Source organism: Ornithorhynchus anatinus, chromosome 1 (assembly GCF_004115215.2).
Source record: "Ornithorhynchus anatinus isolate Pmale09 chromosome 1, mOrnAna1.pri.v4, whole genome shotgun sequence".
Lineage (NCBI taxonomy): Eukaryota > Metazoa > Chordata > Mammalia > Monotremata > Ornithorhynchidae > Ornithorhynchus > Ornithorhynchus anatinus.
The window spans coordinates 81,389,244-81,407,653 of NC_041728.1; the positions used below are offsets into that span (position 1 = coordinate 81,389,244).

Sequence of the window (18,410 nt, forward strand, 5' to 3'; positions counted from 1 at the left end):
CTGTTCTAAAAATATCCGATTATGTTAGTCAATGCCATATTAATGTCTAAGCAAAGAAATCAATTAAATCAGCAGATAGGATGATGCCTTTTACATTTTAATTAAATGGGCACATTTTAATTAAAATGTTTATTTTTCAAGGTCAGGTACTTTGCAAGTTAGTGCAAATGAATTTTACTTGGTATGCAAATTGTGTATATATTTATGTTCCTTTTTTTTTTAAGTGCTCACAGGCCAGGGAAAATTAAATGAGAGAATACTTGATTTAGGACAAAGTTGCTAAAAGTCAGAAAGTTTGGTAAATGCGTAGGGAATCTGAATCAGATTTTGAATATATGAATGAGTACTATTTGCTAGGTAAAGATAATAAATAACTGTAATTTGGGGGAGCTTCTCACAGACTATTTTTAAAAAATAGCTACTGAATTGATTTCAGCTGGGAAACACTGAAATATTGAAATGTCTACCACCAACTTGTAGTTTCAGTACTCTCTTTTGGAAAATATTTAGGTAGATAAAAAATAACAATCAAGGAATTCAATGCTTCATGGCCTTTATGACTTTACAGTGAGAGAATGGAATTAGTTGTTTTAGAAATGGAGAATAAAGTGGTTCTGTGGGTGGCTGACTGCATAATCAACTAGATTATCTCTTTTAACATTGCTTATATTGTAGTTCTTGCTGCATATTTTGTGTTTTGACAATTTAATCCCTTGAAGAATGCTTTTCTTCATGGCTTCTTGTTGTTATCCACAGATCATGGAATCATCTGGTACACCTTCAGTAACCCTAATAGTAGGCAGTGGTCTTTCTTGCTTGGCCTTGATCACTCTAGCAGTTGTCTATGCAGCACTATGGAGGTATGTAATTGATTTCTTATGCTTGAATAGAAATGTGTGGCTGTTCAGAGATAAATTAGAAGCTTTGATAGCCATGAGATGTTTCCTGTCTTCTTTATTTAATCAGTGCAAAGCACAAATAAAAATAGTTATTGTTATGATTGAGCTGTAATTCACCTGAGTGGTTTAACTGACATTATCACACAATAATTGGCTTTCTATCCCTTTTTTCTTCAGTATTACCGATGCTGACCTTTCAGTGTGTCATTGTACCACTAATACACATCTTACAGTTTTTCTATGAAGTGAAGTGGTACAGTACAGTTTTTACAGTACAGTAAAAGTACAGTTTTTCTATGAAGTGAGGCCCATTTGTTGTTTGCCTTCCTCTCACTTTCAGAGGAGTTTGCAAAATGGGAATTATAAATTACATATGCAACCCAAGTCCAGATATCTTGAGTTCCCAAATTCCTAAATATCAAAGATATGCTTCTGTAAGGAGACCCTGTTAATGATATCCTCTACCCGAGTTAGGGTATCACTGGTCATATAGTTGTTCATGTTTCCTTTTCCCTAACAAATATATAGGTTTAAAAAAAGTAAGCTAATGAAGAAACAAAACCAAAAGTCATAAAGATAATGTTTCATATTCTCTACAAAAATTACATAGAGTACTCACTTCTGCAAGATACTTTTGAAGGATAATTTCTTAAATAAAGATTCTGCACTAAGTACTGAACATATGAATGAGAAAAGCAGCTATGAACTGTGATGTCATGTATACTAACTAAATGATTCTCATTACAAAGTTGTTACACCCAAACTGGTGGGAAGATGAAATCATATGTAATTTGAAATTCCCTTGTTTTGAACTTTACAAGCCCTTCACATTAAAGTTGGAACTGGTAATATCGACAGTGTGACTATTATGTGACTAACTCTAAATACACTGTTCAGTGCTGACACCACTAAGAAAATGCAAAAGAGGACTTTGCCCTGCCCTGAGACTTGTATTCTAATAAAAACACAAGCTACTTTCATTATCCACTCTATTTTCCTCTTTTCTAAGAAGGGAAGTTCTATTGACAGAGATACACTAATGAGGACATAAGACTAGAGACCACAAGGACAAAGTGTTCTTGATAGTCAAAATTGTTCTTCTTGTCACAGTTGGCATTCTGCCTCCTTTGGAAGAATTGTAATTACATTCAGTTTCCCCAGAATGTGTGTGTTTAGTATATGTTTTGACAAAATACTGTTAGGGAATTGGGGAGCATTCTTCCAACAAGACATAATCATTTGGGTAGAAAAGAGTACGATGTTGGAAGAAACAGTTGGGCGCATGTGCACAGAATTGGACACAGCCTGTGAGTTAGCGTATGAGTTTTCCTTAATGAGTGCTGAATCAGGAATGTGACTCTTGCATTATAGATGAACTGACTCTGTATTTGGTGACACATGTACAGCTATATGGGACAACTGCTCTGTCCCAGTGTATTGATTCTAAATTAATGAAAACATTTTTAGGACAACTAAGGAAATACATAGGCACAGTGAATAAAAAGAAAATATAGAGTCGAACAGTTAATATTTAATTTAAAGCCCTTTAGACTATTGAATGATTATCAGTGCAAATTAGCACACAGTAAACACTCAGTAAATATGATTGATATACTTTTTTCAAATAATTCAGTCCCCCAAAAAAAGCCCACAAGAGATCTACCATGGCCTGGCAGAGGAGAAGGTGATATTAGGTATACCAAAATATTATGAAGCCATATATTTTCCATTTTCATAATTCTTGAGCCAAGGGTTTAATAATCTTATTTTCATATGTCAAGGTCTGATTAGTAAAGAGAAATAATTGAATTGGAGTTAACTGCTATTGAGAAAGGAACATGGTGGCTCAGAACTCAGGTGAACTTGCTGAGTTTTAGATAGGGGAATCCTTAAGAGAAGCTTCTGAAAGATTAATCAGAACATTTTTACGCTTTAAACTTACAGGCTGAGGGTGGGTGAGTGTTCTGTTAGTGTGTATCGGGGCATCCCATTTTGCTACTGCATATCATTTGACTCATTTCTCAACGGTTCATGTTTGTGATTTTTTTAGTTATAATTCTATAACTTAAAACTTTAATTTTCTTATGGATCTGCTACTATATGTTTATGATATGCTCCTATTTTAAAGAGGGTAAATCATCCATCTGATTATTTTAAACCATGCAATTCTTCTCAAAATGTGCTTTATTATTTTTGCAAGCTTGCATTATATCAAGATTCAGTCCAAAACACTATCCTAGCCATTTCACAGAAATGCTGTTCTTCTGGAAAAGTACCAGGAAAAAAATATTAAAAAGTTGACTATGGAAAAATTACTTTCATCTAATGAATTGAAAGAGGACTATTATATAAATTTTTTGAAGACAATTTCTTTAACTATTTAACACTGCTACTTAGCACTGGGCTACATCAGTATCTATGCTAAATCCCTCGTGTGGGACCTAATCCAATGAACCTGATACAGATTAAGACATGCTGTTTCAGGGTGAGTGGAGGAGGTGTATTTAATTACAAAGCACATGCTGCCCTTGTGTGATTTGCTATTGAATGTTATATAGGAGGAAAAAGAAAGATTTATCCCATTCTTCCTCATCTGGAATTTCACTCAAATATAGTTTACCTGTCCCATTGTAGTAGAAGCTGAAATAATATTTATTAGGAGCATACTATATGCAAAGCACTGTGCCAAGCTCTGGGAAAAAATACAAGGGTCAGGTCCCTAAAAGACTCATGATTACAGAATATGTAGGGGCAAAGAAGGTTGGACAGAGACATCTAAATGAAATAAAGACTATATTTTAAACTCCCCTGAAGACTGTAAGCTGCTTGTAGGCAGGGATCATGTCTATCAAATCCATTATATTATAATCTGTCAATTGTATTTATTGAGTACATACTGTGTGACAGCACTATACTAAGCGCTTGGGTGAGTACAGTATAACAGAGTTGGTAGACACATTCCTGACCTCAACGAGCTCACAGTGCTCTACCATGGTAAGCACTCAAAAATACTTTTAACTGTTATTTTAAGAGATGTTCTGCAGACTTTAGTGCATTTGCAGGGCATTGGTTTGCCACAGCTCTACTGAGAAGCAAGGGTATGAAGTCCTGGAAGCCTTCTAAACAATGGGTTTCATAGGCCTGAGCAGGTGTCTTTCAGGGTCTCCCTGTCCTTAGTTTCTGGCATATCATGGCCCCGCATGCCCCTCTTTTTCTCCAGCTGGGAGATATTATTAGGTTTAGGAACTGGAAATCCTGACATTGAGGCAAACTTCCTACAATATTTCAGCATCACATTCTGGTACTAGGTGTTCCACATCCACTCCCACATTGGAGTGGAAAGAGAAATACTATATCACATGTGAAGCTCTGATAATGTAAACTATGGCATTTTCTTGTTATTTGGTTCAATATATAAATGTCTATGAGTTGCCATCTTGGATTTCAAGATGTGTTATGAAATGAAGCTTGTTTCCTATTTTAGAACAAATTTCTGAAAGAATTGTATAACTTTTCCAAATAGAACTATTTGTACGTAATAATGATATGATATTTATTCAAAATAATTTTAATTCATAATATTTAGTGAATTGCATTTAATTCCATCAAGTGGGGTTATAAGATATTTGGAGGGTTTTTCTTCTGTTTCGTTCTCGTATTAAATATTATTCATATCATTCCTATATGATTAAATAATCATAAACATCATCATAAATTATCATAAAAATAATGATTAATCATTCCTATTTATATTGCTTCTCCTGAAAAAGCACTAATATCTGTTGATGAAAGTTCTGGTAAAACCATTGCATCAGTGCATCCCTTACTATGATATGTTATGGCAAATTTCATCCTGTTTTAAGATATTTCCCAACATGATAAAATATTGCAAGTCTGAATCTCCAAAGAATCAGTTCCATCAAATAACACCTTGTGGCTTTTAAAATATTTTATTTCACCTGGGCTTTTAAGCTGTTTCATTTCAATTTTGTAAAAGTTCAAGTGGAGTTGCACAATTGAACCTTCAATAGTTCATACAATTGATAATTGTCTCCATCTTTGCACAGGTACATCCGCTCTGAGAGGTCAATCATTCTAATTAACTTCTGCCTATCCATCATATCATCAAATATCCTTATCCTCGTTGGACAAACTCAGACACATAATAAGGTATGATTATTAATTCATCTGACACATAGCGTGACTATCTATGTTCTAATTCAAAATATGAATGTTTAATCCCAGAAATAGAGAATTTTGGCTAAATATATATATATATATATATATATAAAATACTGTCAAATGGTATCCCCTTTTTACTTGAGGAAAAATTGTTTCTGTGTTGAGAGGGAGAATATGTGTAAGTGTGTGTTATAGGGGGTGGGTGGGAGGGTGTTAAACTCTATATCAAGGTTCCAAGAGTTCAAAGACGAACATTAAAAGCAAGCATTCTGGTTAATTATCCTAGTCATAATAGGATTGCCATGTCAGTTTTTGTCTTTCTGGTTAATATGCTGAAACTCACATAACTAACCTGGACTCCAAATCAAAGTGAAGTCAACTCAATGTGCACTAGGGCTGTCATAGAAGGAAGTTCCACCTCGGTTTGTCAGTTGCATACTTGTCTTTTTTAGAAATATTTCACCAAAACATAATTCTGGCTCAACCAATAGTGTCACTGATCAAATATAAAATCCTTTTCTGTGGATCCCAGAAACTCAAGATTTATATTCACTGAGAGCCCTCTCTGAGATTGAATCACTACATATATCTTGTCCAAGGTCCTGTGCCAGCATTCCTCTCTCTGTGAGGCATTCTAGGTACCCTTTGTAAGAAGCATAGACCAGTTGTCTCTTATTCACTTAAACCAAAGGAAATGATTATACTATGGATCTACAAATGAAAATTGTTACAGTAGGACTCAAATTGGAAAGCACATCATTTCTGATTTTGTAGTTTCCAAATTTTTGAACTCTTTGACCAGTATTAGTGCAGCCTAATGAAAAGAGAATGGGCCTAGGAGCCTGAGGATCTAGGTTCTAATACCCAGATTTGCCACCTGTCTGCTGTGTGACCTTAGGCAAGTTACCTAACTTCTCTGCGCCTCAGTTTCCTCATCAGCAAAATAGGGATTCAATACTTGTGTTCCCTCTATTTAAACTGTAAGTCCCATGTAGGACCTCATTATCTTTATCTATCCCAGAGCTTAGTACAATGTTTGACACATAGTAAGAGTTTAACAAAAGCCACAGTTATTATTATTTTTTAAGTTTTGGAAGCATATAAATAAATTTGGAGAAAAGCTCTTTGCATATTAGACAATCCACTTTGTCCATGTGAGAGTCTATTTTTATCTGATGAAGGTGTTAAGTATAGAGGTATTTGGGGGTTATGATTATGAACATTACATTTAATTAGAGATGGACTCCTAGAGTTCTTCATGATGTTGTGAGCCAAACTGTAAAAGGTGGGACTACCTCAAAATGTTAACTGTATAGTACCCTGGCAAATATGGAAAAGATCTCCATTTAATATCTGAAAAGTTGAAAGAGGAAGTAGATTATTCATCTTGGTTGTCTTGAGTTATTCCCTCAGTTAGTACACAGGGCAAATTTATGCTGATGTTAGCTAGACTTTGCGTATGGACCAAATGCACCATAAGACTGGCCATGTCCTTCCTAATCATTTCCATGGGGAATTTTGACCAGATAAATTTGATATCCTTGATCACTGTAGACCTGTTTCTAGTCCCTTCTGCTTCATGCCAGAAGGGGCTAGATCATCTGAAGTGATTATAACCCAGAATTTAAATTTTTGATGATGAAAAGAGAACAAATTGGATTGTTCTTGCTTTTCTAGGCAGTGTTCATTTGGCACATCTACGTAGGAAAATCTTATGAACCCTGATAAATAGAATAGGGAAATTTCTAAGTAGGAAATGATTACTGAATGAATGAATTATTAAACACTTGCCTAGCAGTTTCGCTCACCTCCGGATAGTATTTTCCAAAGGAAGAACTTCCCACCAGCCCACTTCCTCAGACTTGCCATAAATGAGAATCAAGTACATGTAACATTTGTCTGTTATACCGTGTGTCAAAAATTGAAAGAAAGAAAAACCTGAGAGTATGTATGTGAATTTTTGACTATGGGGTTACTGACTTCTTATTTCTCTCTGAGGGAATAATTTCCCAAACCAGTTATTGTAACTTTCAGTCAGAAAGGCTGTCTACCTTATCCACAGATAACGGCATCTGATATTGGTATTCAAAATATTTTTTTTATCTTATCAAAATTTTTAGTCACAACCTTGCTTCATCCCTAGTGATTGTTTTTGAATACAGAGGGGAGTAAAAGCACTTTATGAAAAATTTTGTAGAGTAAAAGAAGATTACTATACATGATTCTGGCCTTTAAGGAGCTAGCAGAGACAGACACTAAAGTGACTGAGATAATGTATGTGACTTGAACTGGTGTGGCATTCATTAGCTGAAAAGTAAAGAATTGAGGTGTAATACTTTACACAATTTCAAAATGTGAATTTAATGACAACATACTTCATATTTTGAACCCTCATATACTTGGAATTTATTTACATTTGATCTCTCTTGATTGTTGAATTTTAAATAATGTTCTTTTCTAGAATCGTTCTAAATTTATAAATGATTTTCCTCATTCATTAGTGCAACTCCTGATATATAAGTGCAAATAGTGCATAATCTCTGATGGTTTGAACTACACCCTCTAGGGTGTAGCTTATTTCCTTAAGCTAAAATTGTCTTTACTTTCCGCTCAGCCTCACCAAGTAATTCAAATAATTGCACCAGACAGTAATTCGCTCATCTAAATTGATTAAGGTCCCTGTAATCTCGGGGTCTTCAGTATTCCATGTTCATGTGGGAGAATTTTTCCCAGATAGAGACCCTGGATATTATTATATTTAGAGCCCTTGAAATACCATGGGAACCTGTTGGGTTCATGATCCAGTCCTGGAGGTGTCTTCTGTCTCCAACTGATGGACAATGCTTCCCATGAGATGTGACATGAGAATCAAATGCATGTAGCATTTTTCTGTTATACCATGTGACAAAAATTGAAAGAAAGAAAAACCTGAGATTATGTGAGTAAGTGAATTTTAGACTATGGGGTTACTGATTTATTTCTCTCTGTGGGCATAATTTCCCAAACCAGTTATGGTAACTTTTTCCAACTTTGTTAAATGGACTCCTTGGAGGGCCAGGAAATAGTAGGAGAGGAGATGAAATAGTGATGGTAATTTTACTGAAGCTCAAGATAAAATCATAATCAGGTTAAGGTCAAAGGAGCATGAAATAAAATCCAGGGTCAAAATGCAAGTTTCTCTCTTATCTTTGAATTTCCCTCAACTGGCCTCTTGAATATTGAATGACTTCAGAAGTTACTCATCAATTTGTGGACTTAGCAGGGTTTCTCCTTTTTCATAATCAGCATTTACTGAACATTTTCTGTCTGTGAGCAGAGCACTGTGCTTATTAAACACTTGGAAACATTCAATTAAAGAAAGAGTCATTCTTCTAGTCTTCAAATAACATAGAGTTGGCGAACATAAAGTTGACTCTCTACTCTACTCAAGTTGACAAAAATGGGCATGTATTCATTAAATAATATAGTAAGAGTATAGATGCATGCACTCTTGTCTACAAATTTTAGATATTGTTTTACCACTGATGGCCTTTTTCATTTTCCCTAGGAAAAATATATTGGTAATTTAAATTCATGTTTATGTAACATAAGTATTTCCATATAATCAACTTTCCTTTCTGAACCTTAAAGAAAAATAGATGTGTTTTATTTGAACTTTGAGGCTATAAATCTTTCACTTCTTTTCCAGGTCTACTTTAGTGAGTGCCTTTCTATTTCAGTAAGGTAGTGTTTGGTACTGGAAAGATAGATTTTTTTTTGTTGTTTTTCTAAATTGTCTTTTTACTTCAGTGTGTGCATATTGAAGGCTTGCCTCATTTAGATCCATTAGCAATTGTGTTGTAAATAAAAAAACAACATTAGCCATCTGAGGTAAACAAAATACTATTTACCTACTTTCATTATGTGGAAACTATGGCAAACTCATTTTAAAACAAATGGCAAAAGTACATTATCCATATGGGGGAAAAGTTCATTCTTTTCCATATTATTTGCCTCTGATCACTTTTAAGACTTCGTTGACTTACATACATTGAAGTCTTAAAAGCAGTTGGTGTGAATATTTAGAGTGGTAATATGATTTAGCAATTGGCAAAGGAAGACCATTTCTTTCTGAGTAGCTCATCAGTTAATGCTTTTTGTCACCCTTCTCGATTTGTACCATTGTGAGTCCATGATGAAGAATTACAGATAGGAGGAGCAATTGAGTATAAGGATATGTATGTATGTTATATTGGCTGAGAATAGAACTGAATGCATAGGTGACATACTAGAGAGGGAAAATTGAATGGTGGGGGGCAGGGGATTAATCAAGGAAGGCTTACTGCAGGAGCTGTGATTTTAGTAGGACTAAAAGAGTTGATCTGTTGGATATGAAACAGGAGGGAGTTCCAGGCAGGAAGGAGGGTTTAGCAGTGGGATGACAGCAGGAAAGATGAGAATGAGGCACATTGAGTTGGTTGAATTAATAGGCAACCTGATGCAAAGTCGGAGCTCCTTAATATGGAGTCCTTTAAAAATGTAATTGTCATTATCATAGCTCATTATCACAAGCAAAATTTTACTTCATCTTTTTTTACTTGGAATACGAAGGAAACCCAAGCATGGTTTGTTTAGAACCTACTTCAACCTAAAAATATTAGTTTTTTTCTACAGTGAATAAAACTCAGATTGGCTTTAGAGACTTTTTAAGATCCCACATTCTGCTAAGCACTTGGAAGAACCTGAAACTCTTCCAGAAGTTTTTAAGGTGTCATGAGAGGATTAAAGAAATTTGGGTTCTCTCCAAAGGTCTTTCTCACATTCCTTGAGATTTTTGCACTTTCCTAAAAGGGATATAGAAAGACAAATCTGGAATGCCTTGAAGGATAATTTTGAATCCTTTGGTAGTGCTCTCATTTGCCTTCAAAAATGATCTCAGATCTTTTTTTTAAGTTTTGGGGACCAAGATTGGCTGCGATTTGGAGGAAACCATGGGAATCTTCAATCATGTTGTTCCTGGAGAATGGATCTTGGGGGAATTCTACAGCTATTTGGTGGGGACAGAAGTAGGTGGCTTTAAAGATCCCTCTTCCCTCTACTATCTCTTCTTAATCCCTGTGTTTCCTCCCATGACATAGTGGATAGAGCACTGGCCTGGAAGTTAGAAAGTCATGGGTTTTTATCCCAGCTCCACCACTTGTCTGCTAATTGACCTTGGGCAAGTCACTTCACTTCTATGAACCTCAGTTAACTCATATGTAAAATGGGGATTGAGATTGTGAGCCCCATGTGGGACAGGGACTGTATCTAACCTGATTTGCTTATATCCACCCTAGTGCTTAGTACATAGTAAATGCTTAACAAAGACCACAATTATTATTATTATCTCCCTTTGTTGGGTAGTTATTGAATCCTTTCTGTGCTCCTGTTTGGCAAAGATAAGATAACTTATCAATCAATCAATCATATTTATTGAGTTCTTACTATGTGCAGAGCACTACATTAAGCACTTGGGAGAATACAGCATAACATTTGGTAGACATTTCCCCTGCTCCCAATGAATACACATTACTGAGGGAGAGGCAGAAGGAGGGGTAATAGTAATAATAATAATTGCAATATGCATTAAGCATTTACTGTGTGCCAGACACTGTAGTAAGTGCTGGGGTGATTGCAAGCAAATTGGGTTGGACACAGTCCTTGTCTTACAAGTCTTACTCCCTTCTTCACAGATGAGGAAACTGTTTACGCTGTGACCTCCTTGTTGGGCAGGGATTGTCTCCATCTCTTGCCAAATTGTACATTCCAAGCACTTAGTACAGTGCTTTGCACATAGTAAGTGCTCAATAAATACAATTGAATGAATGAATGAAGAACAGAGAAATGAAGTGACTGTCCAAGGTCACACAGCAGACAAGTGGCAAATCTGGGCTTAGAACCCAGGTCCTTCTGACTCCCAGGTCTGGCTCTTTCCATTCGGTATGAGGTGAATCAAAACTGCAAGTCCAAGTGTAAGGAAGGCTCAGAAGAGAGTAGTGGAACAGGAAATGAGGATTTGAAGGGAGGTAGAGTGATTGTAAGATATAAAAAGGGAAAGAGTTTCAGTCCAGAGGCAGGTTGTAGGTCAGGGTGAGATAGAAGAGATCAAAGTACAAGGGAAGGTTGACATTAGAGGAGTAGTGCTGCCCAAGTTGAAGGAGGTAAGGTAGGAGGGGGAAAGTGATTTAAAGCTGATGGTAAGGAGTTTCTGTTTGATGCAGAGGGGGGGTGAGCATCCACTAGAGTTTCTTGAGTAGTGGGGAAATGTGGACTGAATGGTTGTATAGATCAATGATCCAGGCAAGTCCAAAGTGAGGAATGAATGGAAGTGGGGAGAGACAGGAGGCAGGGATATCAGCAAGGAGGCTGATGTTGTAGTCAAGGTGGGTTGGGATAAGTGCTTGGATTAACATGATAGTATTTTAGCTGAGTAGGAATGGGTGGATTTTAGTGATTTTGTCAAGATTGAACTGACAGGATTTGGTGAAAGATTGAATATGTTAGTTGACAGTGAGAGATTAGTTGAGGATAACACCAAAGTTATGAGATTGTGAGAGAAGATGGTGGTGTTGTCTTCAGTGGTGGAAAAGTCAGGAATAAGACAGGAATTTGGTGGGAAGTTGAGGATTTCTGTTTTGGACATGTTAAATTTGAGATGGTTGGTGGAAGATCCAAGTAGAAATGTCCTAAAGGCAGCAGGAAATGCAAGACTAGAGAGAAATCAGGGCTGGAGATGGAGATTTGGGAGTCATGCATATGAGGTTGGTTTTTGAAGCTACAGGAAAGAATTATCCCTCTAAGAAAGTGGGTATAGAAAAAGGATAGAAGAAGACCCAGAAGTGCTCCTTGGGAGATTCCCACAATAGGACGTTGGGAGGCAGAGAATGAGGCCACAAAAGAGATTGAGAATAAATGGCCAGAGAACCAGGAGAGGACAAGGTTGTATAATGTTCCCAAGAGAAGGTGATGGTTAACAGTGTTGAAGGCAGTTGAGAGATCCAGGAGGATTAGGATGGAGTAGAAACCATTGGATTTGGCAAATAAGGAGGTCATTAGGCTTTTTCCATGAAGTGAAAAGGGTAGAAGCCATAATAAAGGTGGTCAAGAAGAGAACTGGAAGAGAGAGGGACTGGAGGCAGTGGGTAGTAAACTTGCTCAAGGAGTTTGGACAGGAATGCTAGGAGGGAGGGAGTGATAAATGGAAGGATTTGTAGGGTCAAGGGAGGGATTTTTTTAGGATAGGACATAGATAATCATGTTTGAAAGCAGTGGGGAAGAAGGCATTGGAGAGTGGTCAGGGAGGGAAGAAGGGAGGGGACAAATGTTTTGATAAGGTGTGGAGCGATGGGATCAGAGGTGCAGATGAAAGAAGTAGATTTTGAGAGGAGATGGAAGATCTCTTCTTGAGATACTGCTGGGCAAGATGGGAGAGTCAAATAAGGGTCAGGGGAAGTAGGGAGGGTCAGGGGAAGTAGAGTGGGACAGGAGAGGAGCCAGGGGCGATTTTAGGGAGATCATGCCTGATGGTTTCATTTATCTAAGTAAGCATGTGGCCAGGCCAAAAGGAGCAAGATATAGTGGAGAGATGGAGGGGAGGGGGTTTCTTGTAAATTCCTCTAGGAAAATAAGCTCCACTCTTTGATAGCTTCTAAAATGAACAACTGACCAGAGTTAAATTGACTAAAGAGAATCAACCTGCAAATGAATGTCTTTTCAGTTTCAAACTAAAAGACTAAAAGATATTCGGATATGGGAAGCAGCGTGGCGCAGTGGAAAGAGCACGGGCTTTGGAGTCAGGGCTCATGAGTTCGAATCCCGGATCTGCCACTTGTCAGCTGTGTGACTGTGGGCAAGTCACTTAACTTCTCTGTGCCTCAGTTCCCTCATCTGTAAAATGGGGATTAAGACTGTGAGCCCCGCATGGGACAACCTGATTCCCCTGTGTTTACCCCAGTGCTTAGAACAGTGCTCGGCACATAGTAAGCGCTTAACAAATACCAACATTATTATTATTATTATTATTATTATTATAAAAGCAGAGCAACTATTTCAGTTTTAAATAACAAGGTTTTTAACTGTTTCCTTTGTGCTCCTTCCTATGTGTTTAAGAGTCTAAGGTTAGTTTCAACCTTGAAGAACCTTGCAGTAATATTTTTATTGTTTTTCATTTTTTATTTTTTCCCCTTCCTCACTTTGAAATGCCTTCTCAGGTCCAATCCTGAAATTATTCTCACATGGAATATCAACGAGATTGGGCTCTATAAAGACCATTTCAGACGTTGGAGAGTAAGACCACACAAAAAATGAAATGCCATAAACTTGAACTTGACAGTATTCTTTCAAGGTTGAAACTAACCACATTTTCTTGGCCTCAGAGGTACAATAGGGAGCATTAAGGAAGTAAAATACAAGTTAATAAATAATCTTATGGCCTTTCCATTTTCAGAGTCAAAAAGCGTTGTTGCCTCTTGGAATTGTTTTTTTCTTATTCAAAGGATGTGGTCTTGTTAAACGTATTTAGGTTTTTTCTGCCAGGGTGTTTTTTTGGGTTTTCTTAGATGGGATTTGTTTATGTCTTTGTTGTTTGTACAATGACTTTACCCTGACCCATTAGGCCTCACCCCTCAGTCACAAATAAGGCCATTTGGGAATTTCTTTTTATCCTTGCAAGTGATATGATCAGGTCCTTTCTGTAAACCCCAGCTAACTAGCATTATAGCTGACCTGATAGAGTTAGGGACCAGAGACCAGACCCAACAAGAAATCCTGATTAGGAACGTATGGGCAATCAGTCAATCAGACTGCTACTCACTCATTCACTCTATCAATCAATGGTACTTCCCACATCTTCAAAGCCCCATTAAAGTCTTATCTCCTACAAGAGGCTTTTCTTGATAAATCTCTCACTTTCTCTATTTGCCCTCCTTTCTGCAGCACCCATGAACTTGGATCTTTACTGCTTAAGCATTTGATATACACCCTAATTACATAACTAAATAATTACAGCTGGATATATACATAAGTGATATAGGGATGTGAGCAGGGTTGGTGTCTACTTAATCTATTGCACTCTCTCAGTTCCTTAGTAATGTGCCTGTTATTGTTGTAATGTACTCTCCTAAGCACTTAGTACAGTGCTTGCTACACACAGCAAGTGCTCAATGAATATTATTGTCTGACTGACTTAGTACAGTGCCCTGCACACAGAAAACATTCATTAGATACTACTGATTATTTCTTTACTGAGCTTTTACAGTGTGCAGAGGAGAAGCAGCATGGCTCAGTGGTAAGTGCCCGGCCTTGGGAGTCAGAGGTCATGGGTTCGAATCCCAGATCTACCACTTGTCAGCTGGGTGACTGTGGGCAAGTCACTTAACTTCTCTGGACCTCAGTTACCTCATCTGTAAAATGGGGATTAACTCTGAGCCTCACGTGGGACAACCTGATTTACTCTATCTACCCCAGCGCTTAGAACAGTGCTCTGCACATAGTAAGTGCTTAACAAATACCAATTTATTTATTTACTAAGTGCTTGAGAGACTTTAAAACAATAGAATAGGTAGGTAGACACAATCCATGTCCACAAGGAGCTTACAGAATAGAAGAGACAGACATTTAAAATAAATTACAGATAAGGGAAATAGCAGAATATGTTCCCTTCTACTTAAACTGTAAACCCCAAGTGGGACTGTATCTGAACTGATTATCTTGTATCTATCCCAGTGCTTAGTACAGTGTCTGGCACTTAGTAAGAGCTTAATAAGAGTCATTATTATTTGAAGGAAATATTCATAAGCGATGTGGGGCTGGGGGTGAGATGAATGTCAAATGCTTAAGGTCACAGATACATATACAAGATGAGACAAAAGAGAGATCAAATAGCAGAAATGAGGACTCAGTCAAGAAGGACCTTAATGAGGGGATGTGGTTTTTTTTAGGACTTGAAAGTGAGGAGAATGGTGATCATATGTAAAATGGAAAGAAGTTCCAGATGGTTTATACTTAATATAATTTCTGTATTAATTTTGTTAACGTTAGAATGGAACCAAATATTGACATTGATTTTACTACTTAAATATTTAGTATTTCTATAGCCTTTAAACGAAACTATTTTTCCATAGGGATTGGGAGAGTTAAGTGGACAAAGGGTCAAAGACAGAAGGGATAGAGGTACAGTGATGTGGTTGGCATTAGAAGATCAAAGTCTGCAGGCTAGGGTGTAGAAGGACATCAGCCAGAAAAGGTGGTGGAGTACCTGATTGTGTTCCCTGAAGGAGTTTCTGTTTGAAGTGAAGGACAACCATTGGAGATTTCCGAGGAGTGGAAAGACAGGGACTGAATGTTTTTTTAAGAAGGATAGTACAAGCAGAAGAGTGAAGTATTGACTGGAGATGGGAGAAACAGGCGATAGGAAGTCAGCGAGGTGACTGATGATGTAGTCAAGGTGGAATAGGATATATGCTTGGGTCAACATGGTAGCTGTGTGGAAAGAGAGAAAGGAGCAGATTCTAGAGAGTTTGGGTAGGGATAACTGAAAAGATTTGGTGACAAACTGAACAAATGGGTTGCCTGGGAGATGAATGGGAAATAATGTCACAGTTACAGATTTGTGAGGCAGGATGGGCAGTGGTGCTGTGATAGGAAAGTTAGCGGGAGGATATATGTTTTGGGTGGGAAGATAAGGAACTCTGTTTTGGACTTGTTAGGTTTGAGGTATCAGCAGGACATCCAAGCAGAGATATCCTGAAGACAATAAGAAATGTAAGACTATACAGGACATAGGTTAGGTTTGGAGAGGTAGATATGGGAATCATCCACTAGAGACTGTAGTTGCAGCAGTGTGGGAGAATGAGTTCTCCAAGGGAGTGGGTGTAGATGGAGAACAGAAGGAGACCCAGAACTTGAATCTTGAGAAAAACCAACAGTTAGGGGATGAGAGGCACAGAATGTGGTGCTTAAGGAATCTGAGAAGGAGAGGAGATGGATAGGAAGCAGGAGAAGAACCAGGAAAAGGACAGTGCCAGTGAAGCCATGTACTGTGTATTGGAAAAAGGTGTGATCCACACAGTGTCAAAAGCAGCTGAGTGCCTGAGGAGTACTTGGGTGGAGATTTCAGAGAGTCAAGGAGAGAATTGTAGAGAATGTGTATACAAGCAAATTAAAACAACTCCCTCCATTGAAAAGGAATTATAGTGGGGCAGAATCTGGTTTGTTATCTATGCTCATGACTCATTCTTCCTATGGAAGCATGAAAAGAATCAAACAATTTTAGGGTCTGAAAATAAACATTGTCTCCTCCACTAATTAGATTCATTTTTTCTTCTAGCTACCCCAAATTGGGCTTTTTTTAAGTGACCGTTGAAGCCAATTTGCCTGAGGATTTTTTTCCTTTCTCTGAGGTTTCTCTTTTTAATTATCACCTGTAGATAACATAGTTCTAGAAAGTGAATCTTCTCCTTTTACTCTCCATAACATTAGGTAAACAATTAGGACATTAAGTATTGGGCATTGTTGGTGGCTTCCTTTTTTTCCCCTAACAATTCTATGGTAATAACTTAGTGATTTGAAGACCAGAATTAATTTTAGAATTAAATTCAACTCCCTCCAATCTGGCTTCCTCCCATTTCATTCCACCAAAACTGTCCTCTCAAAGTTCACTAATGATTATCTTGACAAATCCAGTAACCTCTACTCCATCCTAATCCTCCTCAAGCTCTCATATGCCTTTGATACTGTCAGTCATCCCTTTATCTTGGAAATATTATTCAACCTTGGCTTCATAAAGACTTTTCCCTCCTGATTCTTCCCCTATCTTGTTGGCTGCTCATCTTCAGTCTCTTTTGTAGGTTCCTCCTCTGCCTCCCTTTCTTCCCCCCATATCTTTGGAAGCCCCTCAAGGCTCAGTTCTGGTCCTCATTTATTCTCTATTTTGACCTATTCCCCTGGAGAACTCTTTTGCACATTTCAAATACTATCTCTATGTGGATGATTCCCTAATCTACATCCCCAGCCCTGATATTCTTCTTTTCTGCAGTTTCTTATGTGCTCCATCTTTACCTGGATATCCCACTGACACCTTACCCTTAACACATCCAAAACAGAGCTCCTCATAGTCCCATCTAAATCTTTGCTTCTCATCACTGTAAACAGCACCTCAATTCTCACTCTCACAATCCCATAAGCATGATGTTATCCTTGACTCATCTCTCTTACTAAATCCACATATTCAGTGTCACATAAACCTGTTGGTTCAACCTTCACAACATCGCTAAAATCCATAATTTCCTCTCCATCCAAACAGCTACCACATTAATCCAAGCACTTGTCCTATCCTGCATTGATTCTTGACTACTGCATCAATTTCCTTGCTTACCTTTTTTATGGAATTTATTAGGCACTTACTAAGTAGCCCCCTGTATCTTGTCTCTTCCCTCTTCCAGGCACACTTCACTCTGCTGCCTGGATCATTTTTCTACAAAACCAATCAGTCCATGTTTCCCCACTACTCAAGAATCTCCAGTGGTTGTCCATGCACCTCTACATCGAACAGTAACCTCTTCCATTGATGTTAAATCACTCAATCACCTTGCCTCTTTTACCTAACCTCCATGATTTCCTACTACAACCTAGCCCACATATTTTGCTTCTCTAATGCTGATTTACTCTCTGTTCCTCATTCTCACCTAAATCCTACCTCTGGCCTAGAATGCTGTCCAACTTCATATCCAACAACTTCATGATCCCACCTTCAAAGCCTTATTTAAAGCATATCATCTCCAAGAGGCATTTTCCAATAAGGTCCTGATTTCGTCTTCTGATCCCATCAGTGTCACCCTTGCACTTGGATTTGCACTGTCTAGTCATCCCTCACTCAGCCCTACAACACTTGTGTCTCTTTCCCCCTCTAGACTATAAGTTTACTGTGGGCAATGATCATGTCGACCAACTCTGCTATGCTGCTGCACACTCCTAAGTGCTTAGTACAGAGCAACTGCTTGCTCTGTGCAGAGCAAGTGCTCAATAGATATATTTTATTGAATCTAAGCATACTCTTCTTGGTCAAGGACCTAGCCCTGCCCCCAGTATTGAACACAAAACTCTGTTCCAGTAGAAATTGTTCATGAGTAGCTGAGGGCAGACTTTTTCCCATATTCACAAAACTTCATTTTCTTTTGGTTGTTCCTAAGATAATCTTCACATTCTTTAAGATACTTTGAATTTGAATAATTATGTACAATTCCACTGCTGAACAGGAAATTGTCTTCAAAACAACCATAAAAAGAAAATGGTAGCAGCAATGTTTATATGTAT

At 37.7% G+C, this 18,410-nt stretch overlaps 1 protein-coding gene across 4 annotated transcripts in view; it reads left to right on the forward strand.

Moving 5' to 3' along the window:
- The window catches only part of ADGRB3 (adhesion G protein-coupled receptor B3), a 688,563-nt gene that overhangs the window by 539,231 nt on the left and 130,922 nt on the right, over positions 1-18,410 (forward strand). For all 4 annotated transcript variants that reach the window (XM_029069998.2, XM_029069995.2, XM_039912307.1 and 1 more), the window contains exons 19-20: positions 757-860; positions 4,967-5,069. In XM_029069998.2, coding sequence (XP_028925831.1) covers positions 757-860; positions 4,967-5,069 — 207 coding nt within the window. The remainder of the gene's footprint in view (positions 1-756; positions 861-4,966; positions 5,070-18,410) is intronic.